Here is a 20,407-nt window from a genome sequence, read left to right as displayed (position 1 = left end):
CGGCGGTTGGCCTCCATAGGAGGCCAGCCTCCTCGTTGTATTGCCGCCTTGTATGTCCTTGCACTCGCATTTCGACAAGATACGCCATATAAGAGAATTTGGTTCCATAGCAGGATGGCTGGCTGTCAGGCAAGCGCAGTAATAGGGTATATTACTATATTGTATACTACAAAATCGATATCCTGTCCTACCCTATTCAAAACTTATTCTCGTCACTAGGTCTCTAAATTCACTCAACTACAGCGTCACGACAAGCTTCTTTCCCGAGACACCTTTCCTCTGGAGGTCCAGAGTCTCCTGGATCTTGTTCAGCCCCTTACCTATAATATGCAGGGGCAGTGCTGGCATAAACTAGCACTGCTTAAGCACCTGCGGCAGGAACTCCGGGTAGATGCGAGCCATGACGCTCGTGGGGTCGACTAGGCCATCGACGAGGATGAAATTGGCTTCGACCCCGGTCCGAAGGCGCCTCCCACTCGACTTGGTCATGCCGCCCACCATGCCTATTAAGTACGTGCCCTTACCAACAACGGCCGTGAGCTTGTCGGCAGGGGTTATGGCACCAGCCACAGCGATGCGCTTTCTGGTGAGGTTGACATCGTGATTCCTCATCACGGCGGTGCATCCCAGCCCTTTCAAGGCTCACTTCTTCTTGCCTGATACTCTTGTGTGTGCGGCCACCTTTCTTAGCACACATGCTGCTACTTAGGGTGGCGGCTGCGATGGCATCTAGCACTTGCTTCGAATGCTGGGGGAGCTATAATTAATAGGTATTTATTTACTTTCTAACACCTGTTCCCTGCGGAGCTCGTATTTGTTAATATGTATGATCAGGACTAGACCGTCTTCTTGAGCATTCAATGCTATAAGGTGATAGAAACGGACTTCGGGGGCTCAAATCCGTCGGCATGTCACAGCAGGATTTAACTAACTAATCTCCGCCGAGTTCCCTCCGTTCGACCAGCACAGAACAAGACAACAAGTGTCTCTGGAGCCTGCCCACACCTACATGTCATCAACTGAGTGCATCACTACTATGGAGAGATCGAAATCAGCCCTCGGCCAATCCCGCTCCTATGGCCAAGCTTGCTCGCAGTGCTACAAGGCAAAGAGCCGGTGTGTGCGTACTCCAAGTGGCGATAGTTGTGAAAGGTCAAGTGGTCTCACAGGTCTTGTTCATACATACATGACATTTTCGGCTAATTATTTCTCAGATGTGTCCGTCTCCAGAAACGATGCGAGCCATCAGAGTCAGTTCGCAGGCGGAATACAACCCAAGTGTCCGACAGGCGGATCGCTCGCCTGGAAGACAAAATGGAGAGCTTGTTATCCGCAATGCAATCTTTCGTCGGTTCCACGGCGGCTTCTGGGTCTCAACCTCTCGACGGAGACAGCATTTCATCATCCACGTCTTGTTCGAATACCACTCTAGGAACCCCCGCGAGCACGACTCTGGGCTCCAGAGAGGGACCGACATTCGCGACGGACTCGGTTGCCACAGTCTCACCGAATCAAAATCCGATATTTCTGTCTCATCATTGTTCTCTCTCTACCCCTGCTCCATCGCCAAATCAAGCAGACGAACGGCTCGATTTTTTCCGATCCCGAATGCTGCCATCTTTTCCTTTCATCGACCTTACCCCAGACATGACAAGCCGGTATCTGCGCCAAAACAGGCCTTTCTTGTTCCAAGCCATCCACACCGTTACCACGTTCTCGACACAGGAAAGACTGACTCAAGTTGAGGAGCTGAAGCGCCTCCTGTTCACATCTGCGTTGCTCAAAGTCCAGTCAAATATCGACCTGCTGCTTGGATTACTAACGTATTTAGCATGGAGTACTGACCCTTTTCTTGGCAGAGCAGACCTCGTCTCTCGCCTCATGATGCTCGCCATGTCACTAGTATATGATCTGCGATTGTTCAAACCATCCTCACCAGACGTGCAAATTATGATGGCTATTACCCAGGGGCGGGCTGACGAACATATCGATGGAACGCCCTATGGTTTATTGGAAAGGCAGCGAGCAGTTCTGGCGTGTTTCATTTTGAGCTCGAAGTGCGCACAGCCTCTATCAAACTTCACTACTATCTTTGTTCTTAGTCAACCATACTAACGTATGACTATCCCTAGTATTTCGTCACACCTTGGGCGTCAAGACGCTATACGATGGACGCCTCAGATGGAAGAGGCGCTTCGAGTCATCACAATAAGCAAATCATGCCCTGCGGATAGGTTATTTGCCTCTCAAGTACGCTTGCAGTTGTTAAAGCAAAGAGCGGATGACGTCCGACAACAGGACGAGGCTCGCACAGGAACAGCTCCTGCGGCGGCTTCAGCTCCTCGCTTATTGTATCTCAAGACTTTACGAAGGGAGCTGCATGAGCTAAGATCTTCATTCCCCCCGGATCTCCACCAGATAGGTAAGTAGTTTCTCAAGCGAATAACCCGGCAGACTATCTCTGCGGGATGGCTGATACCTTCGCCTGGGGAAACCAGGCTGAACATGCAGACATTCTCAATACGCACGCCCAATACGTCGAACTATACATAAACCAGCTAGCTTACTCCATAAGTCAAGACTCGCTTCCTCTAGATCTATCTGGACGAATGGGTAACGGTGGCACCTTGCTGGGATTCGAACGCCTGGAGTGTCTGTGGCAGTCGGTGGAGAACATCAAGTCTTGGCTGGACAATTTCTACAGAATCCCTTGCTCGAAACTTGTCGGCCAGCCCTTTCATTTCTGGTCACAGATGATTCTGACCATCACGCTCTTGAAATATCTATCAACACTTCAAGACCCAGAATGGGACTGCCAAGCGGTGCGGAACACAGTTCACCTAATATCAACAATGGACTGTATGCTTCAGAAGCTCGATCTGAGCAGCAAGGAGCCGGAACTTCAGTGCAACGACCATTTCCTCAAGTTTTTGTCCAAGCTTTTAACCAGATATCGCCTGTGGGCCGAAGCGCGGTGGGACGTGGCTTCTCAGATACACGACGTGGAGACCAGGCCGGGCCAGAGTCCTATCCCAGATCTAGATCAGATGGTCTGGATGCAGTCGATGGATCTGGGAGATGATCAGTGGTTTGAAAGTGTACTGGGTATGCCCACGACATTATACTAGTTTGCATTATTTGTGTGAATTCTGTGTATAGTTCATATCACTCCAACAACGTGGATATAGGAAGCATCCAGGCAGCACTACATGTGTGACTGCAGGCCGTCCATGCATGGTAAATGGAAAAGTTAAAAGCCATATCTGTGGGCCTAATATATTTGTTTCAGAGCTCAGACTGCTAATTTAATCTATAGCTTTTTATTATATCTTCTGCTCAGTTTCATTGGGATTCAAATCTTGTAGAATTGGGGCCCTGTATGTCAGGCTATTCCCTACTGCTACATCCTAGTCTGCCTTTCTATATAGGGAATCATGGGATCGGGTCAACACCACCACCATAGTCTTTTGTAAATTGGTTTTCTTAATACTATTTATACAGAGGTTAGTGGGAGAAAAGTTCTACTGCTAAGTGCTAAGTAAGTAAGATCACATAACTACCATAGTCACTATATAGTTCATATGCTGACAGGATGCAACTCTAATAAGGTAGAGCGCCGGATTTCAGAAGCCCGGGATGAAAATAAGTTAACACTATACATCCCTAAACTGTTGCCACTACATGAAAGCCTATGGCCATCAACATTATAATAAGGCCGGTAAGTTGATATAACTTCTAAAGCAAGTCTTACTGACCCTTCGAGTAAAATTGTCAACAACTCAACATCACAAAATGCTAGTACACGCAATCCTTCTCATTATCTCAGCCCTCCAGGGGCACGCAATGAGTGTGAAGTAAGTAGTACTAGATGCTAGCCAGGACAAACACTTCCCTGGAGGACTCAGTCGCCAACTCATGCTCTGATTGTCAAAAAGGCCACAATGATGATCCCCCATGGAATCATCAGCCCCTACCAACCCCCTAGACCTCGGGCTTGATCTGTCGAACTACGTCAAAGACGCCTTCTTACTTGTCCCGACAGCAGGGTCATCATCTTCACCAACGGACTTTGGTGCCTTGCCTTTACCACCTAGTAAATGTTAGTACAACCCACTAAGCACTACGATGGTGACGTACTGCTCTGGTACAGCAAAGTAGCAAGAAGCACCCCAATGATCGATGCCTATCCCAAGTCAGAATGGTCAACGCAGGACAGAAAGCCACCATACCAGCGAGAGATCCATCCCCTCCGCAACCTCAATCTCCCACTCCGGTCTCTTCCCGGGTATATACACCGAGACCATATCCTTCAGCTTGGAGGTCATCACCAAGGCATCCGCATGGTACACGTGTGTTCTCGACTTCCAGACATCCTGACCGCGCACGCTCAGACCAATCCCTCCCCCCCCAGCCGCATTCTTGAAGTGGACGTCAAACTTGTCCTTGAGCATGTGCCATTGGGGCACGATGGTGGCTATGGGCTGGGGATTGTCCTTCTCTTTACTGCCTGGCAGATGAACAAACCACGTCACGCCGAGTCGCTTGCGGGCGATCTCGAAGAGCGGCAGACCCGTTGCATCTTGCACGCGCCGCCGCTGGCTGACTGAGGCGAAGTCCCCGTCTACGGTGAAGAGAGTCTGTGCCGGGGAGCCATCGCTTGGGACTGTGGAGACGGTGAAATCGCCGCCCGACCAGCTTTTGCTGTGCTGTTTCACCCGGATGGTGGTTGTGCTAGAGGCGAGATATTCCGTTCGCAGGGCGATGGGTTTCTTGGGACGGCTTGGCCTGGAGGTCATGGCGAGGGTGAAATCAGACCTAGAGGGTAGTTTGTAAGAGAGATGGAAAAGTGATAGATGTAAAGTTCTTTTGTGGTATGGACCTGTGGTGCGGCTGTACACTATATGATGTTGCAGCGGAGTCAGATTGGTGAGGTGATTCTACCGAACCCCAGATGTTGATATCATTAGAGACCCACAAAAGGCCTGAGCGGGATTCTATATGCTAGTGCATCTTACGAGTTAAAGTCTGGTAGCCGACTTCTCCTCTGGCAAAGTGTATCCAGTCCTAGGCGAAAGGACAAGGACCCAGGCTGGTCATGATTCAGATAAGTAAACCCGGTCCCTCTCAGAAATGGGGAACCCCAGCATGCTCCGCTCTGACAGCAAATGCTCAATCCCAATGGACTGCTGAGTGCTCCGAAACGGACCGGCGCGTTGGCCCACTTAGGGCTGAATTCGTGACTTTTTTTCTGGCGAGTGCAAGGCGCACAGAGATCCACTGATCGGCAGAAGTAATAACTGTGTTTAGGGAACTAGGACTGACATCATAAGATCTGTTTCACTGCAATCGGGCCTTGCTATGGATCAGCCAGATTTCTGAGATGCCTTCGACAAATCACTAAGACGTAAGTCTCTTCCTAGGCTTAAAGCTGTAAATTAACCAGTACTGTTATATATAATACTCTATGAGAAGAAATACTAGAGTGTAATGAATTTTCAAAGTATCTATAGGCCTTGGTATGGGACCAGCCCAACTACAGAGTATCTGTGTACCAGCCATTACAGGATGATGGTTATTGGTGCTTCATTTGACAACCAAAACACTCTCTGGAATTACTCCAGGAAAGCTGGGATGTCATTAGGAACAAGGCGACCCTCCATAGTATGAGATATACAAAGACTCCAACTTTGCAGCGGGATTTGTAGAGGTCGGCTTTGAGGGCTTCGTGCTGACTCTAAGAGGCAACGAGGGGCGACAGGCTGAACGAGAGGGACTATGGAGTGTGCATAGAGAAAGGGGTTTGGTTTTAAAGGTCTTGAGTATTATGAAATGGCAGGAGCCTATGTTGTAGTGTCATCCAAGAGGCTGTCCAGCATTGGGACTGAGATGATAATTATAGACGGAAGTCGTCAGGTTGTGATAGGTCTACTGCCTCAGAATGCCATCCAGTGTAGCTTATCTAAAGATTACAACTACTGCAAGCAAAGTGCTTATTCAAGTACATTGTGCATACCTTATATACCTCCACTCCTGACACACCATCTCTGATATCTATAGCATATTGAGTAGATCGTCTTTCTGTCTGTACCTCATTCTATCTCTAATCTCCATCATTTATTCTACTCTGTATGACTGCTATATCTCAATAGTACCGGCTTCATCAAGATCTGTCAGTCCACGATAGCATGCCCATCAGCTGGATGTTTCTCAGCAAGTGCAACGATCGAGCTCTACATAGATTGTCCTCTTTGATCTTTCTAGCACATACGACCATAGGGTGTGGAAAACAGGGCTTCCCGTCCGCTCAGCCGTACTTAAGCCACACGCCGGCCGGTTAGTAGTTGGGTGGGTGACCACCAGCGAATCCCCGCTGTTGTATGTTTTTTACCACTGTTTTTGCTTCGTTGGTTATATGCTCTTGCCTAGTCGTCAGCCTGTTCACCCTCTTCACCCGAACCTGACTCGAATACCCCGTACTTTCCAGTCGTCCCACTTGTCTGGCTGATATGTCCTCTTCTTTTAGAATTCCCTGACCAGATCTAGTAGTGAAATTATTCCCCTAGAGTACCTGTTTATCCCAATTATACACGCACCGCTTCTCAATTGCCCAGTCCTTGGCGGTTCTGCCCTCCGAATCTCTTATTACTTCGGTATCTGCGCCATGCTTCCTGAGAAGATCAATAACTCTCTCACGCGCGTAGGGTCCCTGTTGTTGAATGTAAAAGGCCAGCGGAGTCCGCCCCAGGCGGTCTTGAGCATTCACATCTGCCCCCTTCTCGATCAAGAAGGTCAAGACAGAGAGTGCGCTTGCATCGTAGGAGGCAGGACCCAGAGCCAGGAGCAGTGGTGTCCGTCCATCTTTCGTCACCTTGCTCTCCAGATGATCCGAGTCAGAAAGTGACCAGAGCAGCTCAACCACATCTATTCGCCCGGCCTGGCATGCTGAATGAAAGGGCAGAGCATGATTATCATCCTGTGCTAAGGAGTCGGCTCCATTTGCAAGCAGTAATTGTATTGTCTCCAGTGGTGCTCCATAGGCTGCAACATGCAGCAGTGACCCGCCTAAGGGGCAGTATATGCTTGAATTTTTATACCACCTTTCCGACGGCAGCCGCTTGTTGACTGCGACCCCTGTTGTTTCTAGGAAGAAGCGGACAATTTGCGGATTCCCGTTAAACACTGCCTGGGCCAAGACGGGGATGCCTCGGTGGTCGACAGCCTGTATGTCTGCGCCATGATCAAGCAGTATCTGGATCGTCTCTAACCCCTGAGCGGTCAAGATGGCTGAGTGCAGGATTGGGGATGGTCAACTGTTGTGAGTCGCCCCCCATCCAATTTGGATTGGCTCCACGTTCGAGCAGAAGCCGAATGACTTGGATCTGGCTCTCCCAGAGCACCGTCTGAGGACGGAGCATCATCTCATGCTCGTCCCATAGACAGTACGCCGCAGCCTGCGCCAGCGCCTGGTCAAGAATCTGCTGACAAACTGGGCCGGGGTAGTACCGCAGAAGAATCTCCAGTGATTTTGCATGGCGATTTGCTGCCGCATCGGCGACTGCCTGCTCCCATTCGCGGGGCGAGATCTGGTTAGACGGCAGCAGCCGATCGATCAGCAGCTGTAGCACCTCTGCGCTGTCCCAGTATGCAGCCGTCATAAAGGCAGTGCGTGTCACCCGGGAGACGGCATGGGTCTCCTCCGAGTCCGTAACATCCAGCCGGGTGGGATCTGCGCCCGCCTCGAGCAGGATGCGTGCGATCTGGACCTGATTGTCCCATGCCGCGAGATGCAGCGGTGTCATACACTTGACAGAATATGCATTAGCACCCTTTTCCTCCACGCTGAAGCCTTGATCGATTAAACGCTGCACGATCTCGGGATGGCCGCCAACGATTGCTTCGTGCAGTGGGTTGTTGTGGCGGTACTCCAAGCCTGCTGTCATCACATCTAGATTATCCAGAAGTTGGCTCAGCCCCTCCCAGTCACCATTTTTCGCATGACGCAGAATAGAGTTGATCAGCTTCTGCCGCTGCACTAAGGGAGATGACATATAGGTGGCTTTTGTAAGAACTGCCAGCCAGGTCGGTGTGGACTATAGATTGGCAGTCTCTAGGATTGAGTGAAGTACGTGAAGAGTAAAAGAAAAGGGGATCTATCCAATGTAGACTAGTCCGCTCGGCTGTTAGTATAGTTCAATCAGTGGGAAGATATAATATCACTAGCAGAGATGCATGGGGAGACTTGATGGCTGTTGTCTGTTACAGGTCTTCAACCTATACACATACAAGTTTGATATCAAAACAAGTTATTCTAGGTACAGTCCTTTTTGCGTGCAGCTACTTGGAGCAGATATCGACGGCTAGCAAACGCAGCTTTCATTAGCTTGCCAGTCCTGACCTCGCAGCGTGCTTCCACTACAGAATTCTGAAACGCTGACCAAGTCTCTGCAGATTTTGATATTATCACAAGATGTATCCTAAGAACGACCCAACCGATAGATCTAAATCTTGATCTCGAAATGGATAAGCAGTACCCGATCTCCGAGACCGAGCTCCGAGGGAAACCCCCGAGAAATAAGTCCGAAGTGAGGATCGTTTGCCTCCCGCGGACTTGATTTCCGTTTACGGCAATTAGAAGTATACATCAACCCCTCTGCTGCCTATCGCCGTATCACCACATCTTCATCCGCGAGTCGGACACGTATTTGTCTGCCTGGGTGGCAAGACACAAGGTGTACGTACAACAAGGTGACTCATAATTGTCATTGTAGCTGCCTGGGCAGGTATATATACCGCAGTCCATCCGTGGGATCTTCAACTGAGCAGGCTTCACAAAACCAGATCAAGTCGCATACAATCATACTCTTGCCCAGTTCAACATGCAACATTCATGCCACTTCAGTCAGCATCCCCTAGCCTGGGATATCTCCATGCTAGAGGAACATCCTTTCTTTGCTCACCCTCATCCCCCTCCATACGATTGCATCTATAAAGAGAGCTCCGGGAAGCCCTCAAAATGCAAGAAAAAGATGCACAAAGAAGAAAGAGCCAAAACGGGTATGGAAGATGATGGACACCCTGAAAAGCCAGAATTCGGTTTCGGTCATTCCGGTGGCCGTGGTGGTCGTGGATTCTTTCGTCGCCATCATGGACCTGGACATCTCCACTTACATCCTCATGAACATGAGCATGCGCATGAGCATGGATTCAATCAATGGACTGAATATGAAGGGCCAGGACTCGGACATCATCACCACCACCACCACAAACGAGGTGGTCCAGGTTCTCGATCCCACACCTGGGGAATGTTCCACCAACTAGGCCGAGGGGCACCGGGACGGGGACGAAGTGCAGGAGGGAGAGGTGGCAGAGGCTTCCGTCATCATTTGTACAACTTCCACCATACGCATCCTCGCTTCCGCCCATTTCACCAGTCACACGACACAACCAGTTTCACGCCCGCGGTCGACGTCTTCATCACAGCTACCCAAATAGTCATCCACGCCTCGCTTCCGGGAGCCCACAAGTCGGATTTGAGTATCGGGTATGATGCATCGCGTTCTATGCTCCGCATGGCTGGTGTTGTGCACCGTCCCGGTGTTGATGAGGAGATGTATCGGGCTTTGCTGGTTGGGGAGAGAGCGCATCAATTGGGGACGTTTGAAAGGGAGGTGCCGATCTCCCATAACGTTGCGGTTGAGGGGGTTCAGGCTCGACTGGTTGATGGGGTTCTGAGGGTTTCACTTCCTAGGGTTGAGGCGGAAGTTCAACAACACAACGAGGAGATGGTGGAGGTGGAAAAGGAAGGTGCAAGAGAGGAATCGTGGATTTCAGGTGGGTCTAACATTGAGGGAAACGAGAAAGAAGAACATGAGGATGCGGCAGAGGAAGTCGAGCAAGAGTATGTGAAGGTGGATATTCAGTGATTGATTTTTCATCATAGGATAAGAAAACATAATTAACATAGGGTAGGATAGCGCATTGAATCTATTCCACCCTAAATCACACATATGGCAAGATTTTCATCAATCGTGATGTAATAGTTTAGTTAAGTCCCACTAATGGGACTCTGTCTTGTCCCTTGAGTTGACACGAACAGCGCCTGACCTGTAAACTCCATGTCTAATACACATTCTCACCTACCATCCTCATGTTAGTCATGTATAGTCCATAGATCCAAACAGGAAGTGAACTACAGAGACCGCAGAGGACAAAGCTCTTATCTTATCGGCCCCTGAGAGGAGATCACGCTAACCGGACTTGTCAGTTGCGGAGAAACAGACGCAGCTCCACAAGGCCATTCAGCTCCTTCTCACGCACAACCATCCAGCAGACCAGATTCAGACCTTTGGCTTGAGAAATGCGGCGAAGAATCACTTTTGTCCAGAGGCCGGAAACTCCCTTTGACTTCGACCAGGCCGTGCTAACGAGCGATGCGCTGTCCATTAACCACCTGGACGGTGCGCGCGAGGAGCGGGCAACATTCGGCTTTGATGAGCTTCCCTCAGAGGTAAGCAGGACTTCGCAGGTCCAATGACAGTACAGTGAGCTGGGCTAATGCTCATTAACGTATAGATCTGGCAGGTTCTGAAATCAAGCCACGAGCTTCACATCCGTTGGGCTACGGAGCGGCCTTATGAGATCGGGGCACCGTTTTCTAGTCGAATATCGCCTGGCTTACATGTTTACTATACACCTGGAGGACCTGGGGAGACAGGGTGCGTATCTATGGAGACATTTTATCTATTGAGCATTCGTTAATCTCAGGTGACAGGAAGGGATTGTGCTCGCTACTGAAAAAGGTATTCGATGAGTCGCTGGAATGTGACAGCCTCAGGGTGAGTTCGTCCAGTCATCGGATCGCGGAATGCAGTCTAACTAGGGTCTACGTAGTCCTCCTTCATACAACCCCCTATCCTCTCGAAACGATTCGCATCCACTGCCGCTTTCCAGTACTACAGTCGTCTCCCTTCCTTACAGAATCTGGCCACCTTCATTCAACACAAGTTCTGTGGCCGGTCGGACGAGAAATGCTTTCGTTATGCTGAATCAATACATTCTGCCGATTCGGTCGATGTCAACTATGACAGCATCTCGCATGCGCTGACCGTGTCGGGGTATTGGTCGCAATCACCAGGCCAAGGATGGACCGAGCAGATCAAGAAGCACGCCGCAGGAACACACCAGGTCGAGGTCGGGCTTCTCGGAGTCGAGAGCGCCGTTGAGCCCGAGGAACTGAAAATGGGTGGTTTACTGGGAGTTGTCGGACAGGACGAAAAGCTGAGTGCGTTGTATACAGGAGATCAGACGTCAAGTTATGACCATGCTGACGGCCGTTCCAGAACCGACCTTATTCTCATTTCCCTCGCGCCACCATCCTCTTCCAGATGACGCGACCTACGCCATCTCCTTCCCTCGCCCAACCGGGCTACATCCCACTCTGACCATCTCAATGCCCCGTGCCTCGCTGAAGCGTCCCCCAGCACCTCCGGATGCGACATGCGCCCTCCACACATACCTGACTCTGCCATCGTGGATCTTCGGTGACAAATACCAGCTCTCGACAACAGACCCACTCTTCCTCAAATCCCACAATCTGGCCGCTCTCCGAGCCGTAGCAGGAGAAACGGACCTCGAAGCCCCGGACTGGTTCGTCTCCCGCTGGGGCTCAAACTGGCTGCTCGAGCTCGCAACACCCCTTCACCCGGATAACAGCCCAGAGGAATGGAACGTCACTATCCCCCTGCATCTGCGATACCTGCACCCCTCCGAGTCCGGGTACCGCTCCGCCGCGGTTCCATGGCCGATAGTTTTCTGGGCGTGCACGGCGGAAGACGGCACCAAGATGGGTATTAACCCCTTTGATCGGGTGAACCTGGGCTGGGAGGGGTTGTTTGGGCCCCGTACGATGTTCTATCAATTACACCCATCGCCGCCGGATGGCAAGGGCCAGCTTGTGGAAGAGCTGGAAGTACCTGTCCTGCGATTGCGAGATGATGGTGGATTTTTCCGGAGCAGGGCCATTGAGCTGGGGACGGTTGTTGTCGTTGGGCTGGGGCTGCTTTGGGTTCTATGGAAGCTTGGTCTCGTCGCGCGGACGGCAAGGGCAAGGACGAGGACCCAGAAGAAAGAAAACAAGCAGGGGAAGGCCGAGTGATGTGGGTAGCGTTCAAGTTCATGTCAATACCAATGATTGTCACCGACGTATATATATCATTACAAAGGACCCGAGTCCTGAATCAGGAATGCTGCTCCTTCGAACACAGCTAGTTAATGTAAGCCAAAAAGAAAAAAAAGTAAGGGTATCTCAGTCTGCCTCGAACTATATCCATCAAAACCAAAACAACTCAATCTGTAATTGCATACTACGCTCGAATCAAATCCCCATCTCCGGCAACGGCCACGGCACATCCGTCATCAGGAACTGATCCAGATCGAAATTCTGCAGACTCGGCATATCGATCATCAGATCGCCCAGCCAGGAAAACTCCGAGTTGTCTGCCAGTGACTGCGGCAGCTGCGGCTGGCGCTGCGAAGAGCCTCCACCAGCAGCATTGGCGCTGACCTGCGGCGCCGAGACGGCAGCGTTCGCGTTGACCCGTAGAACATCGCGGAGAGCCCGCGTGTCTTCTTCCTTGCGGCGCTGATGGAGTAGGATGAGCAGGTAGGCGGTGCTGTAGGCTTCGCGCATGACCTCGGTGTCGTAGGCGGTTGTGACCTCACGGAGGGTGCGCATTGCTTCGCCCAGGAGGGCGAGGGAGGCGCGGCTGTCGATTGCGAGGAGGGTGCAGACGACCTGGAAGGGGACGTTGGCGATCTGGTGCCAGGGGCAGATGGAGGCGACCATTTCGCGGGCGGCGCGGAGGCCGGTGCCGGCGAGGGCGAGGACGCGGTCGAGCAGGTCGCCGGATATGCTGGAGTTGAGGGCGCGGAGGCGGCGGTACAGGCAGAGCATGAGGTTGCACTGGGCGAGGATCAAGGGGGGCTGGATGTGGATGACGTCGAGGACGGCGGCGAGGGCGGATTCCAGGCCTGGGGCGTCTTGGGTTTGCTTTGGGTCGAGGCTTTCCGAGACGGGGAGGAGATTGAAGATCTCCGAGGGGCTGTTTGGGGATCGTGGTGTGGGTGGGAGGGAGGTTGCGCCATGCAAGACGACCCGGGACCGGCCGAGTTCGAAGGAGATCCACACGTTCAGGTGGCGGGCCATGCCGAAGAGTCGGCGGCGGATTTCTGGGGCGCAGGGGGTGGTCGTCTGGCCGAGAACTGTATCTGGTAAGGGCTCGAGATGGAGACCCGACGCCTCGATGAGGTGCATCAGCGAGCAGCTGGCCATCCAGGCGACGTGGGGGGATGCTGTCATGCGGAGGTACGCGACACGGAGCACCCAGCCGGTGACGATGTCGACCGACGCGGGGTTGTCGACGAGAAGACGGTGTTCCAGGATGACTCGAGCGGTTTCGACGAGTCGATACTCGGCGGGGACGGCTCGTCGCCGTGAGAAGAGAAATCCGAGAGCCGCTATGCCGCAGAGTACCGCATCGTAGGACCCGTATGGCAGGGCTGACTCCGACGAGGAAGGCAGCCATCGTCTGCTGACTTGGCGCAGTACAACATCTCGATCAAGAAAAGGGTAGCACGGATCGACCTTTTCAAAGTAGAATGTCATCAATGATCGCATCTCGTCCTGGGAGATGATGTCGACGATGGGCACAGCCGTGACCGAGGCCGACGTCGGCATGGCCGATGGTGGCGGGTGACGAGCCCCGACGTTCCAGGCGAAAAGATGCAATCTGGGCTCATTGGCTGGATCCAGCTTGAGACCTAATCTACGCACAAACGCTGCGCCCGAGTTGGCCTCGAGGGAACTAACGTGGATGCTCGTCGAGTCTCCTGGAGTCGACTGCTCCTGGCTCTTCGGCCGAGGTGACTCTTCGATGACACTAGGCCGATGCATCGATAGAGCGACTGATGGCCGAAATACCTTGACATCTTTCTTCTTGCGAGATTGGATGTCGTAGTGGCATTCTGAGGCTGCCCCCAACTGTACACAGGTGCTGCATGGCTGGTCACCGGAGCACTTGCGTTTGCGCGACTGGCATGATGTGCAGGCGATTCTGGAGCGCTTTCGCGGTCCTGGCTCAGTCATGGTGTTTCAGAGCATTTCCCAACATCAGCAATTTTTGATATTCACTTTGGGGAAGAAGACTTTCCCTCAGGTAGTTGTGGGGATGGTGTACTCCAGATGGCGTGGATAGTTGTTTTGGTTGCATTCATGTGAAGTGGTCTGGAAATTACGCCCTGGAGGGGCCAACTGGTTTCTCTCTTTCTTTCGGTCTTACTGTACAACGAAAGGTCATCCACAACACTCAACTGATCTCCCATTTTGATCAGACTTTTATTTGAGTATAAGTGCATTAATCAAATAAAGGTGCAGTAGCTGTGATTTCAGTCGTGATTACCAATTAACACTAATACAGGCCAGTTGTCTCAATCTTCATACTTTCGTCCGTCTGGATATCCCATGAGATCCTCCAATTTCTTCAGGTCAGGCATGCCTGCAGGACCAGGCATGTAGTGGATATTGTCTCGGAAGGTGGTTCCATTCCACCAGATCTCGTTCTTGTGAAGTGCTTCCATGATCCGGGCAGAGTCGATATAGGTGCGGATTTCCACCATCTGCCCCTGATGCCATCGAGTTACCCAGACGTTGACAATGTCAAAGTCATCTCCTGCATGTCGTCTCAGTCAGTACTGCCCTTGATCTTGATTGACATGGATCGCACCTGAATTCATCACCCCCTTGAAATTGACCTCCTGAACAGACCATTGCTCATTACAGCCTCCGTGGATAGCTTGGGGATGGATCTCGAATTTATCCGCATGGTCGAGGAACAGCACACTTACTCGCCGCAGAGCATTGACATAGAAATGCAGCAGATCGTTATAGTGACCCGCAATCGGATGGTGGCCGACGACCGTGAAACTCACGTTCTTGTGGATGAGGGTGAAGAGCTTGTTCATATCCTTCTCCAGATCCTTGAATGAGTCCCAAATGTGCATCTGCGAGACGTATTTGCAGTCCGTCGACGGGTTCTCGAACTTGAATCCCTCTCTTTCCCGGTGGTCTGGGGGATTGTCGACAAGGCCGTCGCCATTGCATCGGCCACCGGGGTCGACAATGCCAGAACCATCGCAACCAGGAGCTTCTAGGGGAGTTTGGGATTGTGGGACTGGCTGTGGCTGGTATTGGTAAGATTGAAATGGTAGAAACCCCCAGCCAAGGGTCTCTGCTGGAAGGGTGACGGCCACCAGGGCTTGGAGGAGGTAATGGAAGCAAACCATGGATTATTAGGGGGACAGTCTGCTCGATGGAGAACCACACTATGACGCTTTCTTTCTACGAGAACCTTTGTGTTCGATATATAGCGATGACTTTCGTCTTGCCTGGAGGCCCTGACGTTGAAATTCCCCGATTTGATGGAAGCTGTGCGACTAAGTACTACATTGTACACCTATAACCATGCTTGAGGTGCCGTAGCATGAAGCTCGCAAGCTCTGAAAGTCGCCGATTCGCAATTGCTCATCAGTAAAGGAGTTAGGGAGATGAGCCGTCGTATTCTCTCTTGAGGAATCCTAGTAAGTCATACAGTTTCACAGAAGCATAAGTCCCCGTTGTAAAGAAGTATCTAGTAGACCCGATAAATTGATAGATCTCCCTTCTCTTTTGGACACACTGACGTCAAATGATAAGATACCAGTGAGCCACCAATTGGCTCCTACCGTAGCAATTATTGAGTGACTTCAGTATACCCGGAGTAGGTAAAGAGATCATCCATGGGTGCGTTGAATCGTCTTTTTGATCCAGCCCAATCAGTCCTCTTGATTTCAAGAGGTAGACTACAGTCCATCTTTGCTGTTGAGAATTAGATAGGTGAGTCATAAGCCATTTCCATTTGATGATGACAGCGGTGTGATGGAGGGGATGGAGATGCCTTAGTGCACCCGAGGGCATCCTCTGATGAGCGGTGTCTCTGACTCCCTATCCACTAACGATACTCCAAGTATTTAGAGATCACAATCAAGTAGATAATCGCATTATCAATTGCTGTCGAATTGCCCAATCCATATCGTAATGGATGAACGGGAAACAAAGAAAAACAAAAAGCTGTGGAAAAACGCCTCCGATCGCGGGACTCCAAATGCACAGCCTGTGATTGGTTCATCAGTCATTGCCCGCCCTTCCAGTCGGTGTAGCGGGGCACGTGCCGTCCTCCCGGGCCGAAAATCGCACTTTTCCAGTGGCTCCTTTTGCGACCCTCATATTCTGCCTCTCGCCCTCTCATTTTCTTCCTCTTTCTTCCCTTTCTCTTCATCCTCTGTCGTCCCAGATTTCCATCATCAACACCCCACAACTATCATCATCGTTCTCTGATCGATTCATGTCTTTTTAGACACCCAATCCATCAACATATTTTTTTAGTGACTGGTAACAGCACAGTCGCGCTTATGGTTTTGGCACCAACCGTCTTCACTTCTCAGGTATGTCCTTCCTGGCCACATGGATGTCATACCCGCCACCACCATCCGTCCAAACCATAAATAAAAAAAATTGCTAACATAATGACCTTCAGGACTACATCTCGGATCACCTCTGGAAAGCTTCCGGAAACTATTGAGACCACCCGCATCACTACCTGCTTCCACACAATTCTTCGTCTTCCACATCAAATAATGTTCGCTCGTGTCTTCAAGGCTATGCCCGCCAGGGCTCCAGCCTTCCCTTCCGTGAATGCGTCCATCCAGTCTCGCTTCATGGCCACTGTTCGTCAGCAGCGTCCCGCTAATGAGCGTGCCACTTTCACGATCCGAGATGGTCCGATCTTCCACGGCAAGTCCTTCGGAGCTCGCACCAACATCTCCGGTGAAGCCGTCTTTACCACCTCTCTGGTCGGATATCCCGAGTCTCTGACCGATCCTTCCTACCGTGGTCAGATTCTTGTCTTCACCCAGCCCTTGATTGGCAACTACGGCGTGCCTTCTGCTGAGAGGGACCAGCACGGTCTTCTCAAGTATTTCGAGTCCCCCAACCTCCAGGCTGCTGGTGTGGTTGTGGCCGATGTGGCTGAGCAGTACAGCCACTGGACCGCCGTCGAGTCTCTCGGCGAGTGGTGTGCTCGTGAAGGTGTCCCTGCCATCTCCGGGGTCGATACCCGTGCTATCGTCACCTATCTGCGTGAGCAGGGTTCTTCACTCGCTCGCATCACCGTTGGCGAGGAGTACGACGCCGACCAAGACGAGGCTTTCACCGATCCTGAGCAGATCCACCTCGTCCGCCAGGTTAGCACGAAGGCTCCTTTCCACGTGAGTGCAGCCGATCCTCAGTGCCACGTCGCTGTCATCGACTGTGGTGTCAAGGAGAACATCCTGCGTAGTCTGGTCAGCCGTGGCGCCAGCATCACGGTGTTCCCCTTCGACTACCCCATCCACAAGGTCGCCCACCACTTCGACGGTGTCTTCATCTCCAACGGCCCCGGTGACCCGACTCACTGCCAGGAGACGACCTACCACCTTCGTCGCTTGATGGAGACCTCTCAGGTGCCCATCTTCGGTATCTGCCTGGGCCACCAGCTTCTTGCTCTGGCCGCTGGTGCTCGCACCATCAAGCTCAAGTATGGTAACCGTGCTCACAACATCCCTGCCCTGGACCTGAGCACTGGCCGCTGCCACATCACCAGTCAGAACCACGGTTACGCTGTAGATGCGTCTACCCTGCCCTCTGACTGGAAGCCCTACTTTGTCAACCTGAACGACTCCAGCAACGAGGGTATGATCCACAAGTCTCGCCCCATCTTCAGCACACAGTTCCACCCTGAGGCCAAGGGAGGTCCTCTTGACTCCTCTTACCTCTTCGATATCTACATTGATAGTGTGCGCAAGTACAAGGCCAGCCAGGCCGCCTTCCACCCCCAGCGGGACAGCCTCCCCAGCCCTCTGTTGGTTGATCTGCTTGCCAAGGAGCGTGTCGGTGTGCAGCCCACTATCGGCATGCAGAACATTGCTGCCGCCGCCGCTGCCGCTGCCGCTTAATTGAATTGCTGGTCTTGTTCTTGTGTTTTGGAGTCATGGTTGTCATACGGGCTGGATATATTGGGTTCATGTTTGTCCATAAGGTTAATCAATTACAATCACGAATTTTGTTCATATCATCACCATGTATAGCCATTGCCGTAAGCCACGTATTGTGGGGTTCCATCTGCAACGGACATTCAGGGTTGCCTTACCGGTCGAACAACGATGCTAGTGTCTTATGTCCACAGTAGCCTTAGATCCGAAAGTCACAATCACCAGCAGAACCCTGGTGAGTTAAGTGAGCACTGAGTAGCTCAAATATCTCATTATTCAACTGTTCAATCTTCGGATTCGTTCATTCATGATATCCTAGCTACGATGTCCCGCTTACTTGGCAACTATCGAAACCACATCCTCATCCGCAACAACATGACCCAGTCCCACCCGCTGGGGAATATGTCTCGCACTCGCACCCCAGACCAAAGCATACTTGAACGTCTCCTTCAGAGTCCGATGGATGGAGTCACAGACATCCTCGATGGTCGAGTTGCTGCGCACGATCAGTGCCTCCGAGAAATCGGGTTCTTCTCCTTTCCTGCTCGACTGTCAATTACCCTGCTGGAATTTTGTAATGGAGAGTGGGGGAAAGTACCGTTTAGTGTATACTCTGATCAAGCGGAGTTCCGTCCAGATGCGTTCGACGACGTCCTGCACGCCCAGGTCGAGTTCGCAGCTCATGACGGCTGTGTGTGGTTCGCGGGCGAGCTGGTCGAGGAAGTCCAGGCTGACGCTGTCGATTTTGTTGTAGACGTAGAGACTTTTGGTGGGTTAGTATTAGTGTCTAGGAGTGGAAAAAGAAGGGGGTTTGGCTGGGCACGGCACCATCTGATGTATTTTCTATGGTCTTTCATGATAACGTCGATGAAGTCGTCGATTGTTGCTGGCGTTTGTCCGTTAGTGTGGGGTCTGGAGTATACGGAAAAACAACTGATGGAGGCGTACCGTTCTCGTCTCGCACTAAGACCTCGCAGTTGAGGATCTTGTAGTCTCTCAGGACGTTGAAGATCATTTTCTCGTCGAGGTTCTTGGGTGGAGTCTGGAAGGTGATTTTCATTCCACCTGCCTTTTTGGCTTTGAGGTAGATGTTGCTTTTGAAGTCAGTATAGGAATGCGAGGCGGTTGGTTGCGTCCTTACGGAGGCTCCTTGTTGAGACGGATCCCGACAGCGTCTAATTCTGCTTCCAAAAGGGCTCGCTGTTCGGCACGTTTCGTAGCGTCCAGGACCATGAGGATTAGATCGCTCGTCTGGTCACGGTCAGAAGATCATTCCTGAAGCATTTTCACAACCCGTTCCGCTGTACACACCTTGGCCGCAGAGATGACCTGTCGTCCTCGTCCCTTACCCTCAGCAGCACCTTCAATAATACCCGGAAGATCGAGAATCTGGATCTCCGCACCGCCATACTCCAGCACACCCGGGATGGCCGTGAGCGTCGTGAACGAGTACGCGGCCGCCTCGCTCCTGGTCTTGGTGATCTTGGACAGGAACGTCGATTTTCCGACGGACGGGAAACCGACAAGAGCGACTCGAGCATCGCCGCTCTTGCTCACATCGAATCCCGCGCCGCCACCGCCGGCGCCGCCAGTGGGCTCCAGCAGCTGTGCTCTTAATCTGGCGAGTTTTCTGGATGCGGGTCAGTGCTGCGCAAGCACAGGCCTCCAGAAAGGGCAATACTCACCCTTTCAGCAGACCAAGATGGTATTCTGGATCTAGTCAGAACATGGTCTCGACTACATATGCATTGGAGTCCCACCTGTGGCCTTGTTTTCTGTTCTCCAGAGTTAGCTGCGGGGTTCTCTGGATAGAGGCATGGATGACTTACTCTGCGTCCTGCGCATCTCCTCCTCAATCCTGCATAGCGGCTACATGAGTTCTCTGATTTCATGAAAAGATACGGCAAAACGTACTCTTTGATTTTTTCTGTAATGTTCACCATCCTGACGGTTGGGGAGCCCCAGGACCCCTCTTACGCTTCGAACTTGTATGTACTTGGTAAGAAGAAAGAAGACCGCTCCAAGAGGTCTTGTCAATATAATAGCAGGTATCCTAAACAGGAAAATGAGAGAGTTTCCACAATGAAATAAAATTTTCGAATACAGCTTTAGAAAAGTCGTCTGGCAAAGCATATCAAAATCATCGCAGCAAAAACGGCGCCAAGACCCATTGCTTACATAATCCCCAATGTCGCCTCGTTATTTCACCTGAAGGTATCGCAGTATCGCATCTTTGCTCAACAATCAACTCACAACCTACAATCACCTCACAATTCGAACCCACAGT

General features: G+C 51.6%; 9 protein-coding genes across 9 annotated transcripts; 4 read left to right on the top strand and 5 right to left on the bottom strand.

The window, feature by feature from the left end:
- Positions 1-351: 351 nt before the first annotated feature.
- On the bottom strand, positions 352-612 carry CDV56_105570 (uncharacterized protein; the record flags this gene model as incomplete). The annotated part of the gene is made up of 1 exon (XM_026759189.1): positions 352-612. One exon carries the CDS (start codon positions 610-612, stop codon positions 352-354), a length of 261 nt encoding a protein of 86 aa, XP_026612114.1.
- A 702-nt stretch (positions 613-1,314) lies between these two features.
- Positions 1,315-3,128, top strand: CDV56_105380 (uncharacterized protein; the record flags this gene model as incomplete). Its single annotated transcript, XM_026758999.1, has 3 exons — positions 1,315-2,057; positions 2,133-2,422; positions 2,596-3,128. 3 exons carry the CDS (start codon positions 1,315-1,317, stop codon positions 3,126-3,128), a joined length of 1,566 nt encoding a protein of 521 aa, XP_026612113.1.
- Positions 3,129-4,007: 879 nt separating this feature from the next.
- CDV56_104994 (uncharacterized protein) lies at positions 4,008-8,048 on the bottom strand (the record flags this gene model as incomplete). Its single annotated transcript, XM_026758613.1, has 5 exons — positions 4,008-4,090; positions 4,138-4,183; positions 4,230-4,815; positions 6,594-7,219; positions 7,266-8,048. The coding sequence occupies 5 exons, from the start codon at positions 8,046-8,048 to the stop codon at positions 4,008-4,010; spliced, it is 2,124 nt and encodes a 707-aa protein (XP_026612112.1).
- A 1,254-nt stretch (positions 8,049-9,302) lies between these two features.
- CDV56_104834 (Hsp20/alpha crystallin family protein) lies at positions 9,303-9,923 on the top strand (the record flags this gene model as incomplete). Its single annotated transcript, XM_026758453.1, has 1 exon — positions 9,303-9,923. The coding sequence occupies one exon, from the start codon at positions 9,303-9,305 to the stop codon at positions 9,921-9,923; it is 621 nt and encodes a 206-aa protein (XP_026612111.1).
- A 434-nt stretch (positions 9,924-10,357) lies between these two features.
- PBN1 (uncharacterized protein) lies at positions 10,358-12,154 on the top strand (the record flags this gene model as incomplete). Its single annotated transcript, XM_026758270.1, has 5 exons — positions 10,358-10,507; positions 10,573-10,715; positions 10,772-10,835; positions 10,951-11,242; positions 11,340-12,154. 5 exons carry the CDS (start codon positions 10,358-10,360, stop codon positions 12,152-12,154), a joined length of 1,464 nt encoding a protein of 487 aa, XP_026612110.1.
- A 219-nt stretch (positions 12,155-12,373) lies between these two features.
- Positions 12,374-14,143, bottom strand: CDV56_104472 (putative C6 transcription factor; the record flags this gene model as incomplete). Its single annotated transcript, XM_026758091.1, has 1 exon — positions 12,374-14,143. The coding sequence occupies one exon, from the start codon at positions 14,141-14,143 to the stop codon at positions 12,374-12,376; it is 1,770 nt and encodes a 589-aa protein (XP_026612109.1).
- A 341-nt stretch (positions 14,144-14,484) lies between these two features.
- CDV56_104354 (nuclear transport factor 2 family protein) lies at positions 14,485-15,339 on the bottom strand (the record flags this gene model as incomplete). The annotated part of the gene is made up of 2 exons (XM_026757973.1): positions 14,485-14,726; positions 14,781-15,339. The coding sequence occupies 2 exons, from the start codon at positions 15,337-15,339 to the stop codon at positions 14,485-14,487; spliced, it is 801 nt and encodes a 266-aa protein (XP_026612108.1).
- Positions 15,340-16,728: 1,389 nt separating this feature from the next.
- cpa1 (carbamoyl-phosphate synthase (glutamine-hydrolyzing) CPA1) lies at positions 16,729-18,084 on the top strand (the record flags this gene model as incomplete). Its single annotated transcript, XM_026757704.1, has 1 exon — positions 16,729-18,084. One exon carries the CDS (start codon positions 16,729-16,731, stop codon positions 18,082-18,084), a length of 1,356 nt encoding a protein of 451 aa, XP_026612107.1.
- A 369-nt stretch (positions 18,085-18,453) lies between these two features.
- Positions 18,454-20,063, bottom strand: RBG2 (putative GTP binding protein (Gtp1); the record flags this gene model as incomplete). Its single annotated transcript, XM_026757502.1, has 10 exons — positions 18,454-18,661; positions 18,719-18,883; positions 18,949-19,006; positions 19,069-19,214; positions 19,262-19,371; positions 19,432-19,750; positions 19,806-19,830; positions 19,881-19,895; positions 19,950-19,978; positions 20,035-20,063. The coding sequence occupies 10 exons, from the start codon at positions 20,061-20,063 to the stop codon at positions 18,454-18,456; spliced, it is 1,104 nt and encodes a 367-aa protein (XP_026612106.1).
- Between the last annotated feature and the right edge of the window lie 344 nt (positions 20,064-20,407).

The sequence above is a fragment of the Aspergillus thermomutatus genome (assembly GCF_002237265.1).
Source record: "Aspergillus thermomutatus strain HMR AF 39 chromosome Unknown NODE_188, whole genome shotgun sequence".
NCBI lineage: Eukaryota > Fungi > Ascomycota > Eurotiomycetes > Eurotiales > Aspergillaceae > Aspergillus > Aspergillus thermomutatus.
This window is presented reverse-complemented; position numbering and strand designations above follow the sequence as displayed.